The following is a 17,377-nucleotide window of genomic DNA, read 5'->3' on the forward strand; positions in this document are numbered from 1 at the left end:
CTCTCATTCTTTCCATACCAACAGGGGCACCTCCATATCCTGAAATTCCTCCTACCAGCATCCTACAGCATCTCCAAAGAAGGAAAATCATGAAGAGACCCAGTAGCTGCACACACACCATGTAAATGGTTTTTAAAATCTTTTTTTGCTCTTCATCAGTCGTGCTCCTTTCAAAGTGGCGCAGATGACCCTCAGCTGTCCTTTGTGTGCTAATGTACAACCCTAAACCAAACCTCTGCAGTAAAACACATCTGCTCACATATACGATGTACACGTATATGTATATCATATGTATGTGTGTATACATACACACACACAAAATATTGAGGCAACCACTGAGTACTATGTTAGAAATTTAAGTTTGCTAACATTGTTAAAGCTTAGTTCTTCTGGAAGCTTTTAAAATAGACCAAATCCAATGCAAATACAGTAGTGTTTTATCTATTTAAATGTCAGTCTCAGTTAGAGACTACTGGCTTCAGTTCTAATATAGTTGTCATAAAATCCATTGCACTACAGTTACTCACTGGTTCCTATTTAATATTTAACTTAAAAACATATTGATTATCTGTTTTCCCAGTTCTAAGCATGTTGGAAGCCAACCAAAAGTGGGGGTGAGAAGAAATGAGGCAGGAGGAGGAGGATATCAAATTGTCAGCAGAAAGGGACAGTTGGTGAACTAACGTAGAGGCAGAAAATGGAAAAATTCAAAATTACATTCAGAATTTTATAACCAATAAAGTACAAAAAAAGGTTGTTATAGAACATAAGAAAAGGTTAAATTATTTTTAAGAAGACAGGAGTTAATATATTAATATACATTTCTATTAAAGTTGTTGCTATTTTGTAAATTTTTCAGCACTGAAAGGGTAAATTTCCAGCACCTGGGTTTCCCAACATTAACAGTTACAGCATCAAGCATGTTAAAACTGTTAAATATCATAACTGTTGACATATATTTTTATGTGTATATACACACACATACACACAGTATAGTGATACTGGCTGGGTATACTAGAATGGAGTTGTTGACAAATATTTCTCATAGGCTTTATGTGTATAAAAGGCTGTCCTTGATACTGGGGAGAGACATTTAACTGATAAAGTACCTGGTCTTGAACAAGGATGTCAGAAACAACATGAAAATCAACATAAAATTTGAGGCAATAAGTAGAATGGTTAAAAGCTCAGATTCATCTCACAGAGTCAGAAAGACACACGTTCAGTCCTAGTCCTACTACTTTACTGTGCGTTGTGTACTTATTTTAAAATAGGTATAATGATAATCCTACCTCAAAATTATTGTGAGGCTACAATGAAATAATGCATGTTAAGTTCCCCTACCATGCCCTTTATAATAAGTAAGTTCTTGGTAAAACATTAGCAGTATTATTAAAATAGCATCTTCTACAAAGTCTCATCGTACAACATTAAAGAGTGTGGGACACACAGTGCATGCTGAGGTTTATAAGGAAAGGAATTGAGACTTAAATCTGTAGGAAAGGATATTCAAGGAATTGGGCAGAGCATGAGCAAAGACAGAGTTGGGTGTTACTAACCACATCTAGGGCATAGCAAGACACTGACTTGTCAGGAGGAGAGGGCTTCAGTTAGGCAAGAACTATATGTTAAGAAGCTAGGGGGTGGTATGTTGACTTTATATGGTGAGCAGTGGTAAATCACTGTAGGTTCAGGAATGAGACTTGATGAAGAGTGTTTGAAAACAGGCTATGTTGTAAATTCTCTAGAAACTGGATTGAAGCAAAGACAGATTAAAGGTGGTAAGTACTTCTATCTCGATTAAGGCAATTTCCTAGAGAAGCTAAGTAATAAAGAGGGGAAATGACCTGGATTAAAGGAAGGAACCATCTAATTACATTATCTGAAATGAGTATGAATCGTATTATTCCATACCTTCTTATTTTCCTTGCTGTAATGTAGCTCATACTGGTAGATAAGTTATAGCAATGGTTTGGAATGATGCAGATTAATAACATGTAAGATGAAAACACTTAAGAGTTTTTGGTAATCTAATGGAAAAAAAACCTGTTCTGTCATACTGATTGTAGTTTAAGAAATATTTAGTCATTCCTTTTATAAAAAGGGTCCTGTTGAGAAGATGATATTAAGAGACTTAGCATTAGGAGGATGAGAAGGAACAGTATTCTCTGGGAAGCATGTGGGACACAGCAGTGAGAAATAGGTTAAAGACTCATAGGTTTCTTTTGTTAAGGTTTGTTAGGAGATGAGACAGTTTCTCTTGTTTCTCTTGTTTTCCTTTCAGGTACGGTCTCATGAAGTCCTGCTGGCGTTGGAGTGAGGACAGCCGCCCCTCACTTAGAGAGCTACACTCACGCCTAGAAACTGCCGCTCGAACTGCCAATGACAAGGCTGTGTTGCAAGTACCAGAATTGGTGGTGCCTGAATTGTACGCAGCTGTGGCAGGCGTCAGCGTGGAGAGTCTCTCCTATAGCTATAGCATCCTTTGAAGATCCTGGGGCAGCACACATTTTTGGGAGATCATATACTCTTGGAACCAATTCCTCCAAGAACAGAGACAAGACTTTCTAGTGGGACATAAAGGGAGGAATGGGACATGGATCCTGCATCTTCCCCTACACATTTCCCCAGAAACCTGAAATGATGCTAGATGAGGCTGCACACAGCATATACCCTCGAGACTGAGAAGTACAGTTTCATTTCTGTTATCCCAGTCCTGAAGATGCAGGGTAGATGGGATGGACCGTGTCAATGCAAGGGAGGTTTTACAAGTCTGCAGTGTGCGTCGCAGCATGGCACAGATAAGCTGGTCCCTCCCACCACAGGCTGGTTTCCTTTGAAACATGCTTTTATCTAGACTATTATAAGGTCCAGAAAATTGGAATCAAATGAGGGAAGAGAAAGCTGATAAAGGAGTTGATGAGAAGAAAATTGAAGGTTCTACTTGCTCAGGAGTATAGATGAGGACCAAGGTCATCCTTCAGAGAGAAGGGGGAGGAAGGACACACAGGACTTCATTCCTGGTCTGTTCATGCAGGGCTGAAGGAGAACCATTAAGGAAGACTTCTGAGCTCCCCCTAAGGTGTATATAGGAGAAATATGGTCCCCTTTGATCTAATTCTGAGGTAGGTGAACCCTGTTGGTACTATTTTAACTAGAAGCTGGTGGGGTCATTTCATGATTAAGAACATTCAACATGTACTTTTCAACAGTCTGGCTTCCTGGCCCCTATGAGACTAGGGAGACTGAGCCCAGAGGGTCAATTGGTTCGATGATGAATACACTGTGTATTTAATAAATGGGAAATATGGAAGTCAAGCAAAAGTGCTTAGTAGGCAAGGATGTCTTTAAAAGGGCTAGAAAAGGATGTAACCTGAGATGGAAGGATGATAGGTTCCCATTTTCAATCATCCAGTGATCTACTGTGAAACTTATTTCATTAAATTCATATTTATTGAGTGAAAGTAGGCTTTTCAGGTTATACAGTTGCCAAAATCTCTCCAAGAGGGAGAATAACAGTAGATAAATGAAAGCTAATGACAACAGAAAAATTCAAGAGGCAATCTAGGTTGTCAGAAAAGGGATTCCTCACGCGTGAAAAGGGGATACTACCTACCTCACAGGGTTGTCATGAGGATTGAATGAGAGGATATATTTGTACCGTATCTGACACATACTATGTGCTCAATAAATGTTAATTTCCTTACTCTCATCCTTACTAGCCTAGAATCTTTCATATCTTTTTCATTTAACACCTACGGTGGCCAAGAAGAGAACCTCGGTCTGTCAGTCACACTGCAAGGGAGGACATGCTTAAAGATGATGGGATGGTCCAAATACCACTTGACTAAAATGAGGAAGTCGTAATTTTTGTGTGAGCGTGTGGATGATGACAGGCATCTCCTACTAGTTCAAAATACTGGAAATATCATGATAATGACAGTTCAGTTGAACACGTGGTCTGTGATTTTAAACAATACCTTGGATGCTCTAGAAGGGACATCCAAGGCTGCTATAGGAAAATGACTGGCAGTTGAAAAACTTGCAGAAGTTAGAGTCCTGATGGAGTCATGATGAGTCGCCCAACTGAATAATGATTCTTGCACCTCTAGGAATACCACAATGACTAGACAGAATTTAAATGCGTGGTAAGCAGCAATAGAGAGAAGGGAGGAAGAATGGCTCAGCACAAAATGATGAAGTCCTATGGGATCTCATTGTTCTCAGCTGTTCATTTAAGTCAAATTTACAAAATATTTATTTATTTATTCAACTATTTTCAAAGAATAGAGTGTTAAGGACAACTGTGCCAGACACTGTGCTAGGTGTTGGATAAAAAGAAATGGAGAGCTTTGGCTTACAGTCTAGAAAGCAAGAGATACTATATACACATTTATGTGGGTATTTGTTAATTACAACTGTGATAAGTGCTGTGAAGAAAAAGTAGGGTAGTAGAAGGGAGTATAAAATGGGGACCTCCCTGAAAAAATGGCATTTAGACTGAGACCTTAGGGATGGGTGAGTAAGCCTGACAGTGAGGAGAAGAGAGTTCCAGTTGAAGGATTATGTATGTGAAAACTCTGAGGCAAGAAAAAGCTCAGTTTGAGGAACTGCAAGGAGGCTAGTGGGAGGGAGGTATAGTGAAGTGGGAGGAGAGTGGTGCATGATGAAACTGAGCATTGCTCTTTCACGCTGTATTTTTTTTTTTTTTTGCAAGGGAAATAATGAATTCACCTTTACCAATGATATTCAAAGTAGCACTCGACACTCATCCGTCAGGGGTAAATTAGGAATAATAAAAATCAACTCTACCAACAGTCTGGGAATAGATCAGATGATCCAAGAGGGAATACTTCTCAAAATCCCCACCATGTACAAAAATAGACTCAATGGAAAAGAGCAGTTTTTAAAATATGTAAGAGGAAAAAAATATTAATTCTTCAAATAGTTATTCATTGTATACCACACACAAAGCTCAAAGTTAGCTTCTATGGAAGAAATAAAGACAAATCCTGAATGACTCAAGCCTTCAAGTCACTTATTTGGTAGTAAATTGGTGCCCCTCATTTTTTTAATTACATATCTTTATTAGGAAAAATATTTTGAGCACTCAACCCTACTAAAATTATATAATTTATATATAGATGTAAAATATACACAGTATAAAATAAATGCAATATAAATTAAAATTGGTAAAATAAAGAAATATTTTTTAATTTTATTGGAGTATAGTTGCTTGAAATAAATCTTATTTTTAAAATATTTTGCTAATTGTCTCACATTGTATGTTAATGTTTGTTTTGGTAGGAGGCAAAGAAGCAGACAATTGCCATTTTAAACTTTGTTTTTCTGGATATAGGTCTGGAACATTGGATATAGTAATTGTTTATTCAGAGGAAACTGGGTCTTTCCCTCACTTGGCCAGGCTTTTTCCAAAGGAGAATTATATTTCTGGCATCTTTGACTTATCAGCCATACCAGGTATTCCCAAGCTAATGAATGGAAAAAAGAATGAAAATATTTACCATTTAATCAAGTTGAATCCAGGTTAGGGTTTTATTGTTTTGATTCCCTCCTCTCCCAGTCTTGCTTTTCCAATTTATGCTTTATGGTTAAAAAAAAATTGCAAAATAGCTAGGAACTGAGCAAATGCCCACCTGGAAACCACGTCTCATTGAAACTTCACAATGTAATTCAACTTAGAATAGTCTGAACCAGTAGTTCTCAAATCATGTTCGTGCACAACACTAGTTTTAGGTATTTTCTATTAAAATTGAATAATAATATTTTTCACCATGCTAAAGAAAAAGTTAGTGAATAGAATCTTCTAAATCTTAACCTTGCTGTAACAACTGTTGTTAAATATTTGCTCTACCATGACTCATTTAAACAAATAAATGTGTATCAAATACAGTAGAAGACTGGGAGAATCACCTATTATGCTTAATTTAGCAGACTGGTTTTACTTGTATTGGAAATAAGAATTAGTGGTTATGCTATGTGTTAGAAGCATATAATATTGTCATATGCTCGATAAATTGAATATATCATGTCGTAATAATCTAGCAATAGCTTCAAGTGCTCACTCACCATATATGAACATATTTGAGAAACAATGGTGTGGAAGTTTTGGTGTTTCTGCATGATGGTGGTTTTCTCATTTAAAAAAGTAACTCCACTGAGTGGTTTAAAACAGCGGTCCCCAACCCCTGCGGGGCGGGGGGCGGTTCCTGTTAAGAACCAGGCCGCACAGCAGGAGGTGAGCCAGCGAAGCTTCATCTGCCGCTCCCCCTCGCTCCGCACTGCTCGCATTACCGCCTGACCATCCCCTAACCCCGCATCCGTGCAAAAGCTGTCTTCCACAAAACCGGTCCCTGGTGCCAAAAAGGTTGGGGACCACTGGTTTAAAAGACATATATGGTTAAAACAGAGAAGTCTGCTACAGAAGGGAAGAAAGAAAGGTGGGTGGATGGAATGAAGACTGAAATAGACCATAGTCATTCTGACACTTAAAAACATTTCAATTACCTTAGAATAATTTTTTAGACCATATAATATTCTTGATTTACTACTCTGATCCATTTAATGTAATGAGCTAGCCCTAACAGTTTTTGTCTGTAAATACAAAATCAAAACTATTCAAAAGCTACTGATAAAGAAAACAAATGAAAACAACAACTATCTTTGGGCTTGCCTGGTGGCGCAGTGGTTAAGAATCCACCTGCCAGTGCAGGGGACACGGGTTCGAGCCCTGGTCTGGGAAGATCCCACATGCCGCGGAACAACTAAGCCCGTGCACCACAACTACTGAGGCTGCGCTCTAAAGCCCGCGAGCCCCAACTACTGAGCCTACGTGCCACAACAACTGAAGCCCGTGCGCCTAGAGCCTGTGCTCCGCAACAAGAGAAGTCACCACAATGAGAAGCCCGCTCACTGCAACGAAGAGTAGCCCCTGCTCGCCGCAACTAGAGAAAGCCTGCATACAGCAACGAAGACCCAATGCAGCCAAATAAATAAATAAAAATTAAAAAACAAAACAAAACTATCTTCTCTAATTATCACAAGAAAATCAGAACATATTTCTGGAAATTGTAAGTAGGAATGATTCGATAATTTTAAATAGTGGGGCAAAAGGCAAAAGAGGTGTGAGGACAGAGCAGACATGAGAGATCAAAGGAAGAGAGAATTTTAGACATAGGAAACATCAGAATATTTAAAAGATGAAATTAACACTTAGAAGAAATAATCATCTCTGACCCTAGCCCTCTGACTTGATTCGTCATCATGAAGTTGAAAGCAATAAACTTAAAAACTTCAATGGGAAATCATTATTTTATCAATGAATAATGTGTATTTGATTAAATCATTAAGACTTCATTTCAGCTGGAGTTGGAAAATGAAATGTTTATTTCTTAATTACTTCACAAGGGTTTTTTAAGCTAACCACAGAGAGATTGCATTAGCAAAGGCAGAAATAGTTCTTCATTTGGCTTCATTTAAGCAGCCCAAACATTTATTTTTATAAATAAACTATGCTGTTACCAGTAAGTATGTCCTAATTTGAAGCCTACAGCCATTGAGACTGAGATTTCTCAATGTTCCAAAAATATTTTCTCTGTTTCCAGCCCATGTAAAAGCATATAAAATGGTTCTTATTTAACTTTGTTGTCCAAAATGATAGCCACTAGACATGTCTGGCTATTTAAATATTAAGTTCACACAAATTAAATAATATTTAAAAATAAAAATTCAGTTCCTCAGTCTCACCAGCCACATTTCAGGTGCTCAATAGCCATTCAGAAAGTTTCCATAGCTCTGGTGTATAACATCCAAGAAGACCACAATACACAAATGTTTTATCACTTTCCAATCTTTACGGTGACACAAGAGACCTACAGTTTGGCTTTTTTTTTTCTTTTTTCTTTTTTTGTTAATTATAGGAAGGATTGAGTAAGTATATTTTCACATTTCATCTTAAAAACAGGGTTAGAGAGGATTAGTCTTGAGCTCAGATGTCTTTTTAGGGGATAAAGACAGTAATTGGTTACAGATAAAAATCTTAACCCTGTGCATTCCATAAGCTCTATTTACACAGTCACAGACCTGGTACCTGTAGCTCTACCTAGGTAAGCGTGAACACTTGGCACATTTGCCAAAAATGGGAAGGAAATGCATTAGGAAATCCAAAGATTGCATGAGGCTCCCTACAAAAAACAAATGGATTACTGCCTATATTTTCAGAGATATTATGGAATATTATGATCAAGTTTCTGTGGATTATTTTTGTGGTAAGTACAGTGACTGACGTATCCCAGTTTGCCTGGGAAGTTCCAGGTTTTAAGATGGAAAGTCCCACATCCTAGGAAACTCCTTGGTCCTGGGCAGACTGGAATGGTTCATCACCCTAGTGATGAGGGATGGTGCTTTATGTTTCTTGTATATTTTCCATAATGGCAGCCTATATTGGAACTGAGTAATTTTTCTATATTAACATTTATACAATGGTTAATATAGTTTTCTATATTGACAGTTATACAATTGCTAATACAGACTCAACATAACCTGCCCAGTCTGCTTTTCTGGTTATTCTACTTCTGTGAACTTTGTGTTCTAATTATACTGAAATGCTTGGCTTTCCCAAGGCATGCATTGTAACACGACTGCACCTTTGCTCAGGCTATTTGCTTTTCCATCCCTCTGAACATATACTGAATTTACCCAACAAGGTCCAACTCAAATAGCACATCTTGTCACAAGCCTTCCCTGGTACTTCCCCTTTCTTCAACTTCCCCAGTAAAGTGATTTGTGTCCTCTGCTGTATTACCAGCATTAAAAAGATTTTTTTTTTCCTTATAGCATTTGCTTCCTTGGGCATGTGTCTACATGTTTGTTTCCTAGACTACAAGTGCAAAGGGCTCTTTTTTAATTACCAGTGCCCAACAATTTCTGGCATGTAGGAAATGCCCGTTATAACTCATTATATAATGTTTTATAAATTCTAAATCTTATTTGACATGCATTATCTCATCTGATCTTTTCAACAATTCTTTGAGCTTGACAAAGTTTATTGTAGTCTATTCGTTTGGCTGACGAATAAACAGGCTTAGAGATAGCGTCTTAACCACGGTTAGGTAGAGATACGTGATGGGAACGAATCCCAGGTCTTCTGACTGCCACTCTTTCTACCAAATCCCACTGAAGGTTAAAATCATCCAACAGGCAGGATTATTCTGTGTGTTGGTAAAAGAAAGGTAATGAATAATATCTGAACAATAGGCTTTGTGTAAAGCTCACCTTGCCTTTCCCCATCCTTCAAAACCTATCCTAGATGAGCACTCCTTCCCTTTCCCCATGTAATTCTATCTGGTAAGAAACGCGGGCTGAACCACTTGATCTTAAGTCAAGGTGCCAAAACTCCAGAGGCCACCAGAGAGTAACCCTTACTGAATAAGTTTTATTATTAAAAGGAATTCTTTTATATCATGACTGCCAGAGATTTTTCAGTTTCAACGTGCCTTTCAAAATTTCAGACCTCCTGTCTGATGAATTCTTTTTACTTTGTCTCTACTACTGGCTTCTAGGTGTCGGATAACTAGCCATCATTGTCCGAAGGGGAAAGGCCCGTGTTAGGAATCTAGCAGGAGAAGGGTTTGTATTCCCGAGGTGCCATTCTGATCCTGGGATTTCGCTTTACTCACTCCACGAATCAGGGGAATAAGGCCACACCCACCTCACGGATCCCGCGAGAATCAGAGACCCGACAAGTCAGAGCGACTGCGAAACTTTAGCTCCAAGCCCGTAACAAACGCTTTCATATTTTCACACTTCTGTGCTTTCCTAATAGAATATGATCTACTGAATTTTGAAAATAATACGCTTCCAACCTAGTAAAGTTCAGGTCGTTGCCGCCCGCCCCTTCCCCGCGCGCCTCCACGCCTCTCACTCGAGTCTCCGCCCTCCCGCTTTCCTCTGGGGGGGGGGTCGCAGGAGGCGGAAATGCCGCAGTGACGCGTTTATCCTGCGCGACTGACGTCACTGCCAGGCGTCCGGCGGCACGTTGGCTGGGCCTTCGGCGGGCTTTTCGGCGACAAGGATGGCTATGGCCAGCGATTTCTACCTGCGCTACTATGTAGGGCACAAGGGCAAGTTTGGACACGAGTTTCTGGAATTTGAGTTTCGGCCGGACGGTGAGCAGAAAAGCGGCCGCGGCAACGAAGCGCGGTGCTGAGCAGGGGGAAGCGACGTGGAGAGGCCGCAGAGGAGTTGGGGTGGGTGGGCGCGCCTCCGCGGGCTCGCGAGTGTTCAGTAGGGCCGAGGAGCTTAAGGAAAATAGGAAGCGTACATTGGCTTTGTGAATAAAAGAGTAAATTGGTGTCAGTTAATTAAGAAAAGCCGATCCTGCCAGATAGTAAAGTTCAGAATCCTAGCATCAGTTCACCGGAAGGGACCTTAAAGGCCCTCTAGTTTATCTGCCTAATACCTGAACGTTTGTGAGAACATCTCCACCACGCGGCGGACGCATGGATGCTTAAAATCTTCCGGTGAACAGTAAATTTCGGACTGCCTATTCATCTTTTTTATTCATTCAGGCGCTGTATGGAAGGCAAAATGTCGAGAAAAACGAATGAGGCCTGCTCTGAAGCGGGGAGCCCCACGTGTAGAAAAATGAGTGTAATGACGTGTTTGGGGTGCCTAAATACAGTGTTCCCTATAGGATGCATTAAGACTATAAAGAAGGGGCGTGGTTAGTTCTACATGAAAGAGTCGGCAGTCTTTTTAGAGAAGGTGACAGTTGAGGTGAGTCTTGAAACGAGAGGAGATTTTTTTCTTGGTCTCTGAGGGGAAAAAAAGAGTCAAACTGCTGAGAGCCGTATGAGGTGAAACTGCCTGCTGCCCAAGAAAAGTGCAGCAAATTCTGTCTTTGGACAGCTCTGATTCTCTTTAGATGGTTGTACTATATATTGAATTCTTATTGTAACAGCGACAGTCCCACTGCATAGACTTTTCTTTTTTGAATGCATATTATGTGCTGGGCAACATGTAAAAACAAAAATCGAAGGGACAGTAACGCATAAGACTCTTTACTTCCCTTCAAGGAGTTATACCTTGGTGGGTGACATAGACATGAAACTAACCGTAAGGCAGTATAGATATTAAGTGCTGTCGTTCATGCTTTGGACAAAGTTCTGTGAAGGCATGAAAGAAAAATTAGGGGAGGATGACATATTAGGAAAGGGGAGGAACATCGCACATTTCATGTAGAAGTCAGGGTAACTTCGGCTCTGCAATTATTTAGAAACCTTAATCACCTTACCCTCTCTGGTTCTCCCCAAGTCTTTTCTAAATTTAGCTAAGGAGCCAAGTTTACCTGAATTCTCCATCTGTTCTTTCTTTGTGTGATACTGTTTTCAGGGCCTTTGCCTGTGAACAACTTGTATCTTGTCTGTATCACTTTTAGCCAGTCACATAAATTAAGTAGTCTAAGATTATCAGGGAAATTTCATTCCAGAACACTGGTTCTCATCTGCCACCACACCATTCCACAACCTTCCCATAAGTAATGATGAGTTCCAAAGACAGTGATTCCTAAGGGCCTCTCCTCATTAGGATAACCTGTCATTTTAGAGGATCAGGGTCACATTATCACAATACATCTGTATCTGGGCAACTGACCAGCCATGAGGAGAAGCAGACATTAGGGAATTCATCAAAATTAATTGTAGATCAGGTAAAAAACTGGTCAATTTTTATTCAGAAGTTATAGTTTGTGTGCTTCTTAATTACAATTCTAAAACAGTATCATTGCCATAATACATTAATTTGAAGGAAAATAATTAAAAGAACATTTTGGAGTAGTGGGGAAAGTATGTGTAGTGGAAGAAGGTAGATCTAGGTCTAAATCTTGTGTGACCCCGGGCAAGTTACTTAACTCTGTTTTCTCAACTATGAATATGTGAGAGAATAAAACATACTTTTTAGGGTTGTTTTACAGATTAGATTAAATGTTCTGGGTAACTCAGCACCAATAAGACATGTAATGTAAACTTTTGAAGAAGTGTTAGTTCCTTTTTTAGATTCCCTGTCTAGATCATGACATAGCTTAAGAAAAATGGGCCTTGAAAATAACCTTCCCATTATATGGAATTGTATTGAAGGCATGGAGTTTAAAAAGTTGACTGGCTTCAACTTCAGCCAACTTAACAGCAAATACATGTTCAGCATTGATCTTATGCCAGGAGGGAGGAAATATTAATAAAAGTAGTAGTATAAAATGATTTTTACCTTCAAAATTGCTTACGATGTCATTTCTTTATATTTTAGCAGTTTTTGCTGTTATAGATTGAATTTTTTTCCACTTCCCACAGGAAAACTTAGATACGCTAACAACAGCAATTATAAAAATGATGTCATGATCAGAAAGGAGGTAAGTTTTTTACAGATGTGTAATTTTTTATATTAAACCTGTTTCCCTCATGTCTATGTTTTTATTTACATATTTAAAGTACATCTAAGGCTGTAAAGAAGAAGCCAATGTATAGATTGAAAAAGGCTTCTAATTGTAGCATCGATAACAACAAAAGAAGCAATCTGAATATATTAAGTTGTAGTCCCACATTCAAGTGTATCATTTAATTCATTTTATAATTAACTTTGTCTTTTTACTCTATTCATTATTTAAAACTAATTGATAATTATGTTTTAAACACGGTATGAATTTTAAATGAAAGTCTCGAAAGTTAGGTATAAGAAAAAGTTCAAAGCACTAACTGTGCTGTGTATTTGTATTTGTCACTGTTCACCTCATAGATTTTGTGTTGACCACTCAGAGGTACTTGAGTCCTGTGTTACAAAGGCAGAATACAAGGTTTTAAGATGAGGCTGGTGTTGAGAAGAGGGAAAAATATGTTTTAAAGGAAAGGGCAAGAGAGTGAAGAAAAATCATAAGAATGATTCTTTCCCATGTTGTACTTTTAGAATCAGAATTAAATTTTTCTTTAATATTCTATTTGAATACTCAGGGTTTGTAACTCTGTTTTATTATTGCCTTCTGAGTTGTGTTGAGAAATAGACACTGAAATTTTTATAACTTGTTTTCAGGCTTATGTACACAAGAGTGTAATGGAAGAACTGAAGAGAATTATTGATGACAGTGAAATTACAAAAGAAGATGATGCTTTGTGGCCTCCCCCTGACAGGGTTGGCCGGCAGGTTTGTATTTAATAATTCTTTAAATGCATAAATACTAAAAATTGTTAACATAATTATTATGTTTCTCCTTGTTTATTTAGAATAGCTCCTCACTGAGTCTTGGGTTTTCCATTTAGTAGGCACCTGGTAAATACTTTATAATTTTATTTCACTTTGCGTCATTTTCTGTGCTACCGCCTAGTAGTAAAGGAGTCACTTTAGACATCTTTCTGAACAGTCTTCTCTGCAGCCACCCCAGCTAAAGTTAAGATGTTTCACAGTGTTATGAATGATTGCTATTATTGGTTAATTACTTTTATTAGGAAATAAAAATAGGTAGGAAAAAACACAAGTGTTTGTTAAATTTGAGAATTAGAATTCTCATTGACTACATAAAATTCACTTTCGCCAGATTTATAACTTTGAAAGTTCTTACTTGCATCTTTATGCCCCAGAGAGTGATTTGATTGGTTTCTTTGTTCCAACTGACCGTTGCCTTTGCCTCTCATATTCCCTTCAGAAAAATCGATGGGCTGCTGAAGAGCTCTGAAGGCCTAATTTCACTCTGTAGAAAGCCAGTTTGATTTCTGAATTGGGTCTTTTCACCTGTTGGAGAAATGAGATATGACCCCAGGAGGAAGAAACATTTAATTTCGCTTTTGTATATTCCCGAGGATTATACTGTATAACAACTTCTTTGACTAGAAGAAAATGTGGCGAAATCTAATAGATGCTGACTCTCTGTAGCAGTAACTTAACACTTCTCTTTAAAGAAATATTATTTAGGAAAGCAAAGGTAATAGTTAACAGTATTTATTTTATGCACTGCAAACACTTTTAAGAAGTAAATTTAGATCTGTTTGTTTTATACATATATACGTTTGCATTAAAAATAGCAACAAACCTTTTATTATCTCTTTAGACTCAGGGAGAGAACAGTGTTTTCATCTACCCACTTGATGTGTTCATGTGTTTTGGTTAGTGGGGAGGATTACTCATGCTCCAGAAATTGTCTGTTGGATCTTTAAGTCAAAGATTTTACGATTGTTTGAGAGTCTTATTTAATTCTCCATTTTGTGTGTGCCATAAACTGTACATAATTAGATTTTCTGCTCAAATACACAGCTAGGAGTGTCTTTAAGGTCATCTGTTAATTTAAACTGAAAAATCACTACAGACATAGCCTCTTACTTTTTCATTTTAGATTTGCAGATAAAATATGGAGAAAAATTTATACTTAATTTTGGCACACTAGAAATATCTATATTATGTTATATTTGTTTTACTAGTTCTTAATTTTAATTGTTTTGTGAAGTCAAAAGAGTATGAATCAAATATTAGTACCATCACTTACTAGTGGTTCTACATCAACAGTTTTTTTCCTCTGTTTTATGAGTCTTGGATTTCACATTTGTAAAATTAGGCAAATAAAGCTGACCTAGAAGGGTAGGCTTTATTAGTCCAATTTTAGGGATTACAGAGAATGTTTGTAAAGTCCCTAGCACCAGGCCTGACACATAGTGGGTACTAAGTAGTACTGTTATTAATATGCAGTTTATTTGTAGAGCCTGGTAGAAAGGGTAAATGTGTTTGTATTTATTATATTAAAAATAGGCTTATACCCACATTACTAGTTTTACTCACATAAGAAACATTTCTCTGTCACTCGTAAGTATATCATTCATTTGATAGCATCATCTTTTTGAGATCTGTGGAAAGCAGTTCTTTTTTTTTTCTCTTTTTTTTGGTTATTTCTCTCTTTTTTTAACATCTGCATTTATTTCTATTTATTTATTTATGGCTGCGCTGGGTCTTCGTTGCTGTGCATGGGCTTTCTCTAGTTGCGGCGAGCAGGGGCTACTTTTCATTGTGGTTCACGGGCTTCACATTGCTGTGTCTTCTCTTGTTGCGGAGCACGGGCTCTGGGTGCGCGGGCTCCAGTAGTTGTGGTGCGTGGGCTTAGTTGCTCCACGGCATGTGGGATCTTCCCGGACCAGGGCTCGAACCTGTGTCCGCTGCATTGGCAGGTGGATTCTTAACCACTGTGCCACCAGAGAAGTCCCTGGAAAGCAATTCTTGATTCATCCTAATATTGGGGACACCTGAGGAGCTGATGAGATTTTTTTTTTATTTTACATAGTTTATAGCTACCATGTCGTTTCATTTTTGGTTTTTTTTTTCCTCCTCTATGATGGCTAGAAAACTTGCAGCTAAAATTGGGACTTCTTGGTAGCAAGAATACATATATCTTGTGGGATGGATTTTTATATTAACTACATTTCTCTGTTTTATTTTTTTCAGGAGCTTGAAATTGTAATTGGAGATGAACACATTTCTTTTACCACATCAAAAATAGGTTCTCTTATTGATGTCAATCAGTCAAAGTGAGTATGTTAAAGCATTTTGACTAAATTGACATAATTTATTAGAGGGGCTCATTTTAGAACCATAGCCAGTTTGGTAAGATTATTTTAATTGCAACCTGTATCAGTTCATTATGTATATGTAATCCTCATTTTTATAGTAGTGAGGACTTGTTATCAAAGAAGTTAGTGGTATATTTTACTGATTGCCAAAAATAATCTTAATCTGGACACAGCATCACAAAATTTAAAAGAAATCCTTATTGGATTTATCAGCCTTATTAGTCCCATATAACATCATTCTCCTCCTTGGATTTAATACTTGAAAGAAATGGAAAAAGCCCCAGTATAGCTTAAGTATGGCTTTAGCTACCTGTGTCTTCCCAAGCTCTGTAAGTGCGGTACCACATAACCATTGTCTGAAAAATCTCTCTGCCTCCAATTATTTCTTTCCACTCTTTCCCCTCAAAATATTCTTATAGTGTCTTTTTCCTATCCCCCTAAATTGTAATAATTTATTTGTTTGCTTAACTGGTTTCAGTGTAAGCTCCCTGAGAACCTTGCCGTATCTCAAAGTTAGTGCAATGCCTGGCACACAATAGGTGCTTTATAATCTATAGAGGAAAGGAGAAAGGAATTAATGCATAACTACTAGATACAAAAGGCTATGTTCATATATGAAGACTGGCGAGATACTTTTAAACTATCACATCTGTTTTCCCATAGTTGGTGAGGATGTGGCATTTGTATCCTACTGGGATTGTAAATTGTTACAGTGTTTTTTGGAAAGCAATTTGATAATATGCATCAAAAGCTGTTAATATTTTTCATTTATCTTTGTCCAACTGATTTCATTTCTGAGCATTCATCTACCCTGGGAAATACTCTGAAATAATGAAAAAACTTTATTATTCATAAAGATGTTCATTAAAACCTTAGTGATAATTGGAAAAAAAATCCAAATGCTAACAAGGAGAGATTTGCTAAATTAATTAAAAATTATTTGTGACTTTTTTTTTAATGTAATGGAAAAAGTAATGTTTAAAAGGCCACAGTAAATGATTTTAATTAAGAAAAATATTAGAGAAATACCAAAATATCTATAATTATTCCATGAGGAATGACATTATATAGTATTGAGTTTCTTTTTTCTATCTTTATAATTTTATTTGCCTTAAACATTTTTGTGATGCATAATGTTATTTTTTATAAGGAAATAAACACTTTAAATATGAAATGAATACTGATGAAGAAATTTATGTATTTTTTTATTACAGAAAAGGTAGAGATGGGAATTGTTCAGGTTATCCATTTTAGTTATCAGAAAATGCTTTCTTTCTCTTCAAAATTCCTTTAATGTAATTGTTTTAGGTTTTTGGTCTTTGTTTTGTTTTAGGAATTAATTTGTACTATTATGTTGTTTCATTTTAGGAAGAAAAAAGTAACTTTTATCTTTTTAAATTTTAGGGATCCTGAAGGCCTTCGAGTATTTTACTATTTGGTACAGGACCTGAAATGTTTAGTTTTTAGTCTTATTGGATTACATTTCAAGATTAAACCAATCTAAATTGTTTTTTGAAACTGTGTTTATATTTAATTAAGGGATGGGTGAGGGAGGGTTTGCCATTTATGATATTGGGGTTTTTTTGAATGTGAAGCAAGCTTTTTTTGTATGCAAATTGAAAATAAGAGAATACATAAACAGGCTTAATGATTATCTTCACCTGGGTCCAAGTGGCTTGGACAGTCCCCACACACATTAAATTCTGTAAATAAAAGCCACCTTTATTGAAATTTTGCTCCAATAAAACATATCAAAGCCTGGA

General features: G+C 37.3%; 2 protein-coding genes across 6 annotated transcripts in view; both read left to right on the forward strand.

The window, feature by feature from the left end:
- Window positions 1-5,139, forward strand: part of STYK1 (serine/threonine/tyrosine kinase 1) — a 54,959-nt gene extending 49,820 nt beyond the window's left edge. For all 3 annotated transcript variants that reach the window (XM_060165465.1, XM_060165463.1, XM_060165464.1), the window contains 2 exons: window positions 25-121; window positions 2,285-5,139. In XM_060165465.1, coding sequence (XP_060021448.1) covers window positions 25-121; window positions 2,285-2,489 — 302 coding nt within the window. In that variant the 3' untranslated portion in view covers window positions 2,490-5,139. The remainder of the gene's footprint in view (window positions 1-24; window positions 122-2,284) is intronic.
- Window positions 5,140-10,036: 4,897 nt separating this feature from the next.
- Window positions 10,037-17,377, forward strand: MAGOHB (mago homolog B, exon junction complex subunit). 3 transcript variants are annotated; one of them, XM_060166918.1, is made up of 6 exons: window positions 10,047-10,187; window positions 10,590-10,797; window positions 12,366-12,424; window positions 13,099-13,209; window positions 15,490-15,572; window positions 17,019-17,377. In XM_060166918.1, the coding sequence occupies exons 3-6, from the start codon at window positions 12,410-12,412 to the stop codon at window positions 17,116-17,118; spliced, it is 309 nt and encodes a 102-aa protein (XP_060022901.1). In that variant the 5' UTR covers window positions 10,047-10,187; window positions 10,590-10,797; window positions 12,366-12,409; the 3' UTR covers window positions 17,119-17,377. The 3 variants fall into 3 exon arrangements, with proteins under 3 accessions (XP_060022900.1, XP_060022901.1, XP_060022904.1); XM_060166917.1 differs by lacking the exon at window positions 10,590-10,797 and having other exon boundaries at window positions 10,037-10,187; XM_060166921.1 differs by lacking the exon at window positions 10,590-10,797 and having other exon boundaries at window positions 10,057-10,187; window positions 12,322-12,424.

The sequence above is a fragment of the Lagenorhynchus albirostris genome, chromosome 11 (genome assembly GCF_949774975.1).
Source record: "Lagenorhynchus albirostris chromosome 11, mLagAlb1.1, whole genome shotgun sequence".
Lineage (NCBI taxonomy): Eukaryota > Metazoa > Chordata > Mammalia > Artiodactyla > Delphinidae > Lagenorhynchus > Lagenorhynchus albirostris.